This window comes from Scleropages formosus, chromosome 15 (assembly GCF_900964775.1).
Source record: "Scleropages formosus chromosome 15, fSclFor1.1, whole genome shotgun sequence".
NCBI lineage: Eukaryota > Metazoa > Chordata > Actinopteri > Osteoglossiformes > Osteoglossidae > Scleropages > Scleropages formosus.
In genome coordinates this window covers 8,485,366-8,497,839 of record NC_041820.1, presented here as the reverse complement: position 1 = coordinate 8,497,839, position 12,474 = coordinate 8,485,366, and the positions used below count along the sequence as shown (strand labels likewise).

The 12,474-nt window shown below is 42.3% G+C and overlaps 2 protein-coding genes across 2 annotated transcripts; both read right to left on the bottom strand.

Moving 5' to 3' along the window:
- Positions 1–169: 169 nt before the first annotated feature.
- marc1 (mitochondrial amidoxime reducing component 1) lies at positions 170–6,245 on the bottom strand. Its single transcript, XM_018754969.2, has 7 exons — positions 5,898–6,245; positions 3,955–4,125; positions 3,151–3,316; positions 1,696–1,836; positions 1,534–1,595; positions 1,132–1,203; positions 170–556 (listed from the first exon to the last, which is right to left on the bottom strand). The coding sequence occupies exons 1-7, from the start codon at positions 6,149–6,151 to the stop codon at positions 430–432; spliced, it is 993 nt and encodes a 330-aa protein (XP_018610485.1). The 5' UTR covers positions 6,152–6,245; the 3' UTR covers positions 170–429.
- A 1,445-nt stretch (positions 6,246–7,690) lies between these two features.
- kcnk3b (potassium channel, subfamily K, member 3b) lies at positions 7,691–11,336 on the bottom strand. The gene is made up of 2 exons (XM_018765710.1): positions 11,054–11,336; positions 7,691–8,553 (listed from the first exon to the last, which is right to left on the bottom strand). The coding sequence occupies exons 1-2, from the start codon at positions 11,334–11,336 to the stop codon at positions 7,691–7,693; spliced, it is 1,146 nt and encodes a 381-aa protein (XP_018621226.1).
- Positions 11,337–12,474: the final 1,138 nt, after the last annotated feature.

Sequence of the window (12,474 nt, the reverse complement as noted above, 5' to 3'; positions counted from 1 at the left end):
CTTGTCCCATAAGGGAGCGTCTGATAAATGAATAAATGTAACAGGCATTAAAACATAGTTGCACTGTCTGGCCAGCAAGTGGCAGTAATGAGTAAAATTATTTCTACAGTGACGAGGCAGAGAATGTGATCATTTTTCTGAAACGCAACATTTATACAATTCATAGGCATCAGTAAGTAAACGATTAGGAACAGAAGCCATGTTACTCCTCCATAGTCATAATCCAAAACTGAGAAATAAGGTTCACATTGTTCAATCTTGCCAAATTGGTGTTTAATGCAACATTTATTAAATTCCTCTATCGTAATTACACTAAGTCATAAGAACATACAAAATTTTATAGTATTAAAGATTGCTGGCTATAGTATCAGTGTCACGGATTAAGCCCTTTTTTCTACCATCAGGCTGGCTGGTCCTGGTCCTCTTGGCTCAGTAAGTGACCCCGTACACAGGATCTCCAACATGCAGGATCCCAGATTTCACAACAGTGAAGTACTGGCCAAACAATGGGGACGTTCCAAAGATGTGCTTCTCTGAAGGATCACACATGCGGTAGCTAGGGGAAAAGGTGGACAAACATGCAACAATAAATCAGTTTATTAGAATACTTCCCCAGTGACAATACACTAGAGAAAAGAGTAACCAAGTCTCTCTCCCATTGCATTTTAATACACACACTGAAGACTGATGGCATGCAAACCTTGTACGGCCCTTAGTTTTACCATAACATTGTTATTTATGGAACTCATTTATCTGACATAATAGGTATGTCATGACAAATTCCATGTTGCTTTAGAGGAAATCAAGTGTAGCAGAAAAATGGAACTAGTGCAGGTGTATAAATTGGTGCAACTTGGGCTTCACTTATTAACTCAAGTAGGTAAGTAGAACCAGGTGTGTAAATCAAACTTATAAAAGGAATAAGTGATTGTAATATCTTATACAATCATTACCATCCTATAGGGTTCACATACTTTCAAGCAGCACTTTAAGATCAATATGCAAGCACTGAGAAACACCTATTTTAATAACTTGACTGGCTATATCCAAGATTTCACTACACTACCTTGTGGACAACCCATCTCCTTATATAATTGTGTGTAAAATATAAAGCTAACCGAGTCATCTTACCTCTTAAGCGTTTCTAGGGGCTCTTTCCGAGTTATGGTTCCAGTCTCGGGATTCACAGTGGTAAAAATACACCTAGTGACAACACACGCACTAAGCAAAAATCATTTGCAATGGTGCCCGAGACGTCCTATTAAAAAAAAAAAAAAAAAAAAAAAAAAAGCTCTGACAATACCTTAAACTGTTCTAACTGTATAGCCAGTATAATCAATTTATCATTATAAGCTACATGGCACTCTGATTTATTGCATTTCCCCCCAAGCTACACTGATGGACAAAATAATCAAAACATCTGAAGCTTCAGATAAGAGTATGTAGCTGAATACAAGGTCCTGAGCAACGCAAGGTGATCATGGCTATTTATTGTCATGCTTATGACAAATACAGGGGCAGTGGACGCAGTACCTCGAACAAGCCATCACACGGCGCAGTCTCACTTCACCGATCTGGATCTCGCCCCAAGAGTCCTCAAGAAAATGACGAGTTGGGATTTATTTTAAACACAGGTATGCAAAAGTTTGTATAAAGCCCCCCCCCCCCATTTCTCACAGCGCACCATATCCCTACCTCAGCATAGGAATCACTGTCGGCCACTACGATGCTGGGACGAAACCAGCTCATTGTGACCTTGCTCTCCAGCCGGGTGTTCAAGTCCATCAGAGAGCTCTCGGTCATCAGCATGATCGCCCCATTGTCAGGGTACGCAATCTACAGCCAGGGGTTAATACACAGTGGTTTACGATCATACTCGTACAGCTCCATGAGGTAAAGTGCAGCACAACAAGGATTCAACTGGTGTACCTTCCCACTGGACTGGTACGACTCAGTGGGTTTAACTATAAGAACTGCACCCAAGGTTTCAGTGTCGCATAAAAGGACCATCTACTGTTCAGCAGTAGAATAAGAGTACACTGGCTCCACACCTGATGAATATAACTGGACTAGGAGTCAGTTCTTCACTCATTTGTTTGAAAATCCATCGACTTTCATCAGTCAGAAACACACAGCAACAAAATATAGATGGCCCTCAATTTAGTCATGTTAGATTCTACATTAGTCTTGGACATTGCTATAATTCAATGTCTTTTAATATTTAAAAATACATATTAATATAGTTACAATAGACAAAACGACTGGCCTCCCATCCTGGGGGAGTCCCCACCCCCTTAAGCCTTGTGCCCTGCATTGCCAAGTAAGGCTTTGGCTCACCGCAACCCCACTCGGGACAAGCGGTTGCAGACAATGGATGGATAAACATAAAACGAACGGACAAGTGAAAATGTGTCGTCTCCGCAGTCTTTGTGCCAGACGGCGGCCGATTCCATGAAAATCCCCGAGAAATTTAATTGCATTGGAATTTTTACGCTCAGTTACCTGTGCAGCTTCCTTATTTTTACTGGCACCTACTCCAGCGCTCCCCATTCCCGTGTACCTCCGTTTCGGGAACACCAGCACTACAATGTTACTTTACCTCCAGTGTTTTTTTGTCAATGCTGGGGATTCTTGACTGGTCTAAGGAGAGAAACCATGCTTTTGTTCCTACAACCTACTGGACTATTTCTAGCCTAAACTTGAACTTTAGCATAAATAGTCTGGGGTCACCTTCAGGCACCATGCCCTGCGCTGGCTGAACCAACATAATTGTTGCAGCCAATTGGGTAAATTATTTTCTTCAACAACTCATCCCATAAATGATGAATATTCTTCACCTTGTTACTGCTCATGACACTCACTGTGGAAGAGAGTTGAATTAAGGCAATCCAACTGATTTACTGCCAGCTAAAAGGTGGGTGTGAAATGCTGGTTTCTTCTGCACCGGAGAACTTTTAGGAAGCATAAGAATTAAACAAGGATGGTTTTACATATAAAACTGGTAACTTGAGCTCATGATACCTGGAGCCAGTGTACATAAAAAGCATGATAGACAGATCCATTATAAAAGTGATTTTCATTCAACAGCCTAGGTGGATGAAAGTTTAGACAAAGCTGTAAAAGGAACAAAAAAAAAGTTATTCAGTTTACCATCTCATTCTGAGGAAAGAAACTAAACTTTTCTGCTGGTTTCCTGGCCTTCATCTGGGGCTCAAACTGCACCAGGTGGAAGGTCTGGTCGCAGGCGAGGTAGCGCGTCATCCAGGCTGATGCCTTGTCCCCGCAGTCTCTGCCCTGGATGTCGCTGCCCCACACACTGTGGGCAGCAGCAGAGAATATGTGGAACTTCAGGACTACAGTTCACAGAAGCTTGAAAACCCTAGTCCTCAATTTCAGAACAGTTTCTCACGAACCGAGTTTCTCCTTTCCCGAGGGGAACGACACCCATATGTGCAGCCTCAATCTTCTCTCTCGAGCCCCAGACCCACCACAGAGCAGGCCCCAGCCAAATCCACTGCACAACTAAGACAATTAAGTTACTAGAATCCTGAAGTACTACTTCTAAACACTACATATGACCGCAGAATATTTATTTAATGCTGGACCACCTTTTATATAAGGCATTATGAATGATACACCATAACCTCTCATTATAGAATCAGCATTTTCAATACATTGCACTTAGAGTGCCCTACCCCACTTATTTCTACATAAGTAAAAGAAATGAGTAAATGTCTTTAGAGAAGAATACCATTAAATGACAAACCAGACTGAACTAAAGTGACTTGAGTTGATAATTTTATGCACCTTAACATATTTATACAGATAGGCTTTTTTTACACTGGAGCAAATTAAAGTACTTTGTTCAGGGCTTTTACATCAAGAGGGGGATTTGAACTTGCAACCTTTGAGTTCAGAAGCTGCACTGATTTCAGAACATAAGCTTCCACCCACCGACAGCTGGCAATACGGTTCCCTGGCTGGCGAAAGGGGATCAGCAGCTCTTCCATGCCGGGAGCATTCAGGCACACTTGTCCTTTGTCGATGTTCAGAGAGACAAACACAAGGCGCGGCTGCTGCCGGCCTGTCACCTGGTGGCCGTCCTCTGTGATCACAAGCCAATGTCTTTAGGGAAGGGGGGGGGTGGAGAGAAAAAAAAAAAAGTAGCAAAGGTCAACTTAGGAACATGGCATAAACACTAAACAGAAAGCCCTTAGACACCATGTTTACAAAAAAGGGACAACGAGCAGCGTGTGTTTCTAGGACTCCAAGATGGACTTTGCACACGAGCGATTGCAAATCCGTAACCAACATACAGAATAAAGGGCAGGGTGTGGACAGAGAAGGTAGCTGAGTGTTTGGAGCAGTCACCTTTCGATCTGAAGGACCCAGGTCCAAATCCCTTTCCTATCGCAGCTCCCTTGATCAAGGCACAGCACTTACCCTGAACTGATACAACAAAAATACCTTGCTACACAAAAAGTCAACCACAAAGCAAGATACAGAAGGAGGTAGGTAATAAAAAGGTTGAAATTCTATTATTAAGCACCTGTGCACTTCAGGGTCATGGTGGTCTGGAGTCTATCCTGGAAGCATAAGGTGTGAGGCTGGTACACCCATAGATAGAACACTAGCCCATTATAGGGCAACCATACACACTAGTCAACGGTCATCTTATAGTCACCAGTTTGGCTAAAATGTGTCACTTTCGAACTACGGGAGGAAACCAGAGCAGCCGAAGGAAAACCCACACGAACGCGGGAAGAACATGCGATCGCACCCCGGACTGAACCTGGATATGAACCTACACCCCAACCCACAGTGCAGGACATGAAGCGCCAGCACCAACCGGTGCACCACTAACACCCAGTAAGTTACTGATAGAAACTGTATTAAGTGGTTTATGTCAAAGCCCACAGAACATTGGATTTTATACCCAAAGAGTTCAAAATGATCGCCCCACAATGTCAGATCTGAGCAAAATACTGACTGATTGATAAAATATACCTGGAAAACCTCATTCTCTTTGTACCTTTACAAGCTGAAGTGATACTGGAGGGAAAGGAGAGTTTTACACTTTTAAAAAAGTGGACTGAGGGGGCCCGGCTGTGTTCTCCGCACCAACTTAAGTTAAGCAATTAAACCCTCAGATTTAAATCATTTAAGAAGCCGGTAAAAAAAGTATAAAAAAAAAGAAACTAACCTAAAATACGTAGAAAAAAAGTCAACAACCCACTAAGTTATAGACAAAGCAAACAGCGCGTTTCTCCGTCGTGAGCAAAACGCCTAATGGGAATTACTAGTAATCCAGTGAGACGGTTTTACCACTCAGACATGGAGGAGGAGAAGAGCGAAACTGTCGCTTTAAGCCTTTTTTTTGGGGATAGCGACATGTTTGAACACAGCCACGGAGGTTTCCGACCGAGCGCTGAAACACGTTTTCACCGCGAACGCGTCCGAGTGGTCGCGCGCAGCAGGAAACCGGAGCGCGCGCGCGGCTCCTCCAACTCGTGCCAGCGAGCGTGTCGCTGGTCACCGTGTCGAGGCCACGCGTCCGCCGCCCTCTTCTGACCAAACACTTGTATCGATCTACTTTGAATAGTTTAAGAAAGTAAGTTATTAAAAATTATTTTTTATGCATCATGCATGTATCTCGACTTCAGCCTTTTTTTTCCCCCCCCATGGGGACGAGCGTAAGGGTGTCTTTAAATTCCCGAGCTGCACGCCTACGACCTCCTCCATAAATAACAACGCAGTTAACGCAGTCCGCACCGTGCAAGTGCCGAGAAGGGACGAGTAACACTAGACGCGTGTACTGGGTACGCGCCTTCGAACGCATGGCACGCAGCCCCTGCGCTTGTCGGACACGCGCGCGCGTCCGCGCACTTCTCACTCACCGATCCTTCAGGTCCCCGTACTTGAGGCCCATGGTGAGGCACTCCGCGCTGGTCACCGACAGCCCCTTGCCCGATTTCAGGGGGTGAACCACGAGCTGGGACACGACCCCAACGCGGGTCACCCTCCTGGGCTTCCTAAAGTAGCTCCACGCGAGCCCGAGCGCGGCGACGGCGGCCAGCGCGAGCCCCGCGGCCCAAAGCGCCGCGCGCCTGTGCTGAAGGCACGCGCTTCTCAGCGACCCCCCGACATCCATTATTTTATGTTAATCAGCTGCGGGCGAACTTCGACGCGACAAACGAGCAGCCGCCGCGTGTGGCGAGACTCTCGCTGGAAACGTGGATCTTAAAGCCACACCAACCAGCACGCGGGTGTTTTATACCACTTAGTCCGGTCCGTCTTGCTTGAGGTGCGACCGAAAATTCAGCAAAAAACACCCTTTGGCCTTTTGCGGAGCGACAGTTATTTAATTACCGCTCTTGAAAATATCGCAGTGAGAATGGACTGCAGTCATTGGAACGTGATATTAATGGAAGAATTTTAATTATCGCAGTTAGTATTTCCTTTCTTTTTACTTATTCTTGGTCTATTCGTGTTCATTCTTTAACTTACTTAGTCACTTAAAATTTAAATACCTGTATCATGGTATTATTGGATTATCACACACAGGATGAACTGCACAGTGTGAGAATTTATTTCCCCAAATGTAACACTAACATGACTTTAAAATTGCTCTCTAAATGTCTTGGGCCAGTTTCTACTAGAAATTCTAGGAGGCTTCTTACTCCTTGAAAGGAGGCTAAGTTGTACAACTGAACAAGGTTACATCCAGATTTAAATTTCTTAAAACAGATTCGGTGTGCTTCTCATAGAGATTTAGCTAAGTTTTAATTACAATGAATGTGGACAGCATGATTATGTTATAATGTGCACTTGCTGATAACCTGGGTTTGCTATACTGTCAATGGGGGGAAAAAAATGGAATTCCAGAAGAAAAGACATCAAAGGAGAAATTATGAAAAATATAAAAAGTTAGTTATTCCATCGACTGTTTGTTGTTACAGCAAAAGAAGTGCGTTCCTGTAATGGTGGACTCCCCTCATTTAATTATTATTCAGACAAAGTAGTGCAACAGATTATTTACATCAGGGAAGGAATGCAAAAGTAATATAAATCACCTTTTCCACATAAGTGCTACACAAAAGAAACAAGTTCAGAGGTCAGATGTATTGCATTTCAGTTTTTTATTTATTAAAAAAAAAAGACAATTTTAAAATGCATATTAATTGATTTGAGGTAAGAAATCACATTTATAATACACCAATCATTTAGCTGATGCCAGCTGTAACTGTGTAACTTTACTAGAGCATTTTTAGGGTAGGTACCCTGCTCAAGGGTGTTACAGCTGGAGGTGAAACTCACACCTGCAACCTTTGGGTCCAAAAGCAGCAGATCTAACCCCTACGCTACAAGCTGCCCCGATGAAATCACAGTAAATGATATTGTACTTTAAATCTTTTCAAACTGTCTGTTGTGCTCAATAACACAATTGGGAGAAATGAAATGAAAAGTTGTGCTGCATTTATACAGAAAGATTGTTCTGGATTGTTATTTTCTTGCTTAGTTAACAGTGTTATCCAACAGCGAATGAGATGTTTTACTCATTAATACATTTGATGCTGTTTAATTCTAATAGGAAAAAGAGAGATTAAATACCTTGTTTAAAAGCAGAGTAACAGAACATGAACTGGCAACCTGTCCATGTCTTTAACCACTACGTCACCTGCTCCCGGTGCTAGATGGACCTGCGTCTCCCCAGCCGCACCCTGTATGTAGATGGGCTATGAGAGATGGTGGACCTGATGGCTGACCTCTCCTGCTGTAGACTGCACTGGTACTTGTTGGATCTACGCTTACGGTCCCTCTGTGGGGAGGCCTCCTCCTGCTCCACGCAGAGGTTTGACGTCGACTCAAAGGGACATGCCTGGGGGCTGGTGTAAGGTACCATCTCCCTGCTCTTGTACCACAAACAGGAGCACACGGATTGAACGCCCAGCACGGCGGTGTAAATGCAGAACAGACCCCGTCCCACGTGGCCTCCTGGGCCGGGTGAGAGGGTGCGGCCGCCGCAGCAAGCATTGTGGGAAAACAGAGCCTGTTGCTCTGAGTTGCTCTGCCTCTCCTGCCCAGTGTTCAGAGTCATGAAGCGCAACACCACCAGGTTGAGGAAGGCTCCGATGACTGTCAGACCTATGAGCATGTAGAAGAAGCTGAAGGCTACATACTCCGGGTTGTTCTGCAGGGCGTGGTCCTTCTGCAGTGCCACGTAGTCCCCGAACCCAATGGTGGTGAGCGTGATGAAGCAGTAGTAGTAGGCCTGGAAGTAGCTCCAGTCCTCGTAACGAGAGAAGGCCGCGGCCCCCACGCCCAGCGTACTGACGCAGGATAGGAATCCAACGGTCACCATGTTGGCCAGCGAGACCTCTGTCTTCTGCAGACCCAGACTTTTCTTCACTTTGTGCAGCAGGTACCTGACAAACGTGTTTATGCGCTCGCCCAGGCTCTGAAACATGACCAGGGTGAGGGGGATGCCCAGGACAGCGTAGAACATGCAGAAGACCTTTCCCGCGTCGGTGCTCGGGGCTGCATGTCCATACCCTGGTGGAAAACAGGAGGGTGGTTTGAGAAATAAACCATTCCGGTCTTCCATGCAGACGTAGGCTGGGGAAGTGGCATGGCTACAAGTGATGCCAACAGAGGGGATAAACTAATAAAGTAAAGAACGGGCCTTAAAACTCCTGTCCATCATGGACAAACACTCTGACCCTCAGCATGCCAACCTGGCTAAAGAGAGGAGCATCTTCAGCAGCACACTGGTCCAAGGTGGTACTGACCTCTTATTGCCCCAGTGCTACTCAGCTGTCTGTAAAGTACTACTTTCTATGTAGCCTATTATTTGCACAGCCTTTATTTGTATTCTTATTGTGCTTTATACCTGTTTCTATGTTATATTTATTTTATTTATCTAGTAAAGTAACCACTTTGCATATATGCTGCTGTGGCTTTGTCTTTTTTATTTATATATGTATATATACAGGTATGCATAGCTGAAGAACCCTTTCTAAGGTGAATTCTCGTAACTCGAAGATGAAATTACTATTAATTCTAGTGTTAAAAAGTAATTTTATGCACTCCTGAGCCTCAGAAGTGACACTCGTTGAAATCTAATAGCCTGCGAAAATGTAATTAAATCCCATCAAAGTGAACAGGATTAGCAATCATAACACAACAATATAACAGAGAAAAGGTAGTTTCCCTTCATTAGGTTACTAAGTGGGGAAACTACAGTCAGAGTATGTTCATTTGAAATAGATTGTGTGATTTTTGAAAATCTATTATTAACCGCTCGTCTAAGTCAGGGTCATGGTGGTACAGAGTCTATCCCAGAAGCGCAGGGTGCAAGACTAAGGAGGATACACCGGTACAGTACAGGGTATCCACTCACACTCCTTCTCTTTAAAAATGGGCTGCTCTGTTTATTTTCATAAATTCTACAACTGATAAAATTAAAGTGCAGATGTTGGTGTTACACTTAAAATACATTAACAAAGCAAACATTTTTAAGTACAGGATTTAAACATGAGTTGAGTGACAAGTGTGTACATGTGCTTCTCAGCGTGCGAATGCATGCGTTTCTGGGTTTTTGGTTTAATGAGTATACACATTTTGCACTTTATACTTTTGCCTCACTTTGGTCCTCCTTGTCTCATCTTTAATGGTTAAAACGCGCGACCGTTTCACCAGAAGCTGATTCCAGGTACACACTGCAAGCTCATGGAGGGTTGCTGGAAAAGTCACATTTTTGCAAATTGCACTGGCTCACTCACAAATTTTTTTGCTTTGTCTCCAAGGTGTGCATTAATCATCCTTGTCATGTGTGTATATATATATATATATATATATATTTATATATAAAATGGCCATTCAGAAGAAATGGAAAAATTCCAGCTTCTGAGCATTGCTACAGCAGGCCTGTGCTTTTGCGTTCATGGTAAAAAGTAAGGAATTCTATGAACACCTATTGTGACGTCAGCTTATTTCTGTGTTTTTTACTAATTGGTAGGATTCTTGTTATGCAATATTAATCGATAAAGAATTAAATCCCTGTACCTCGAATAGATGTTGTCATCCCAAACTATATTCACGTTCACTTTTTCCTAAAGAAAAAAACGTATCGTTTCAGTGCAAAATACATGTTTCTGTGATGTTTTCCATTAAGCAGGCATTTTGTCGGCATTTCCTGGAAATGACAGCCAGAATTAATGGACCGAGAAGTATGCCAGTATTACACAGCTGTAATGGATTTTTTCCTCACCATGTTTACCATAAATGCCCAACATTTAATTCTGTAGAGCACAGCAACAAAGAAATGTATTTATATTAATTTGCAGTTTTTCCCCAGATATAATTTTGAGATAATTGTACGTTCTAAAACAAACAAAAGGTCATTTTCCAAAATCATAGTAATGTAAGATTTTGCTTACATTGTGTTGGACTAAGATCATTGTATTATCATCATCTGTTTTTGTGGAACTGATTTAAAATGCAAAAGATAAAATAGCACTGCCAGTTCAAAGCTACAGCTAACAGTTTGAACTGAAGCCAAAGCCAATATGTCAAACATACAGTGAGATGTAAAATTATGCAAAATACGTAGTTTTATGTTGTGCAATCCAATAACAATAACTTCCCTTAATTTTCCTTAGATAATCGCAGTGATTTTAATTTTACCAATGCAAAGAAAGTGGCAGTTCAGTATGGAAAATAAAACAGAGCAGAAAATATTTGTGTTTCCATAGTCTTCAAAATATATAAGAAATTGTGTTCAGAAACGTCTCATATATTTTGCAGCTTTTTCGTACGGATCTTAGAAAGAGGTTTACTTACCAATACTCACTAGTATTTGCCAATATTAGGATTCTCAACATTATACAATACATTTTTCAGTGTTATGAAATATTAGTCAATGCCACTTTTTTGCAGCACTGTACACAATGCATTCTGTGTGATGATATATTAGCCAAGAATGTATACTGTACTCTCACAGACATCTCTCATTATTAATTTCACGAACAAACATTCAGGCTCCCTTCCTCACCTATGGTTGTTATGACAGTGATGGCAAAATAAAAGGATCCTGCAAATTTCCACTGAAGTCCAGCTTTGTGGGGTTCAAGCTGCAGGAGCACCCACTCCAGCTCATCAAAGTTAACTTCTGTCAGGTTGTACTTATCCATCATCTCTGCTTTCTTCTCACGTAGTTTTCGTCTCTGCTTCGTCTCCAGTTTGGACTCCAAGGCGTCGAAGACAGCAGCTCCAAGGAGCAGGTAGAACAAGGTGCAGATGATGAGGATGAGGGTCCTCAAGTTCTGTCTCTTCATGGTGCAGGTGGGTTTGCAGGATTTGTGCGTGGATGGTGATGGAGAAGATGTGGAAGGAGAAGGTGTGGAGCGATGAGACTGAGATCTCGGCTTCGCCGCATCCATTACGAAGCATCTCTAGTTGAGCCCTTTGTTGTCCCAGCAAATCTTTCCACTGTTTGACGTTGACTGTCCCTGTTCCTTCAGCACCAGCCCACCTCAAACACACCTTGCATAATGGAACGTGTGGTGTTCATTCTCGAATGTGTTTGCTTTTCAACTGATAGCAGATACCGTTCGTAATCAAGGACTGTTGAAAAAATAAATGAAGTGATGTATTAGAGATCCGAAGGGAAAAGTGCTGTTCCGTATCTTATTATTAAATACTTTTCTTACATTATCAGCATTGTGAAAAATTAGTTGAAATTTAGCTACCATTAAAGTGGTTTAGCATTTTGTCAAATTTTTCTATTTAGAAATCACTGTGCTTTTCTATGTATTCCATATTTGCGCAAACCTTTTTCATAGTTAAATATTGCGTCTTTTTAGCGGAAGTCACCTTAATTCTTTCAAGTAGCGATTTTTTAATGGAAAATGTGAGTTATAGTGTTTAAGACACATGTAACCGAGTTACAACATTGCATATTAAGTAATCCTTAAAACCTACACTTGCAATGTTACATATTCTGGAAGAACCGGTTTGCAAGACACAACTGCATAACCCTAATAAGAAATGAACAAATATACTCTAACTTCAACATTTTTTATGTTCAATTATGTCATAAATAAAATGGTAACATCTGTGTCCTTTTCATGAGTGGTTATTAATTCTGCATCAATTCTGAGTTATGTGGTTATAATAAGCAAAGCTTTTAGGATCTGTGTTTTTCCAAAATACTTTCTTTCTGGTTTATGATATGCCCAACGTAGAAGTCTTGCCCTCACAAGAAGAGGCAATGTTGACTTGTAGTGTGTTCAAACATGGTTTCCAGGATTCACAAGATGTTGTCTGGCAACGCAGTTATCTTTTATTTAAGTAAACATTTGGAATGACATTGAGAGATACGCAAGATGCCTCATCATGTCCAATCTCAAGTGTAATGGCCTGAAAATGGAAGGCATAGGCTATTGCAAGGACTTCTGCAGTGAAAGCTTACAT

Coding starts and splice junctions, on each gene's coding strand:
- kcnk3b (XM_018765710.1), bottom strand. CDS start 11,336: ATGAAGAGACAGAACTTGAGGACCCTCATCCTCATCATCTGCACCTTG. Junction 8,554..11,053: donor CACTGTCATAACAACCATAG/GTGAGGAAGGGA, acceptor GTTTTCCACCAG/GGTATGGACATGCAGCCCCG.
- marc1 (XM_018754969.2), bottom strand. CDS start 6,151: ATGGATGTCGGGGGGTCGCTGAGAAGCGCGTGCCTTCAGCACAGGCGC. Junction 4,126..5,897: donor TACGGGGACCTGAAGGATCG/GTGAGTGAGAAG, acceptor CCTTCCCTAAAG/ACATTGGCTTGTGATCACAG. Junction 1,204..1,533: donor CGTGTGATGGCTTGTTCGAG/GTACTGCGTCCA, acceptor TGTTGTCACTAG/GTGTATTTTTACCACTGTGA.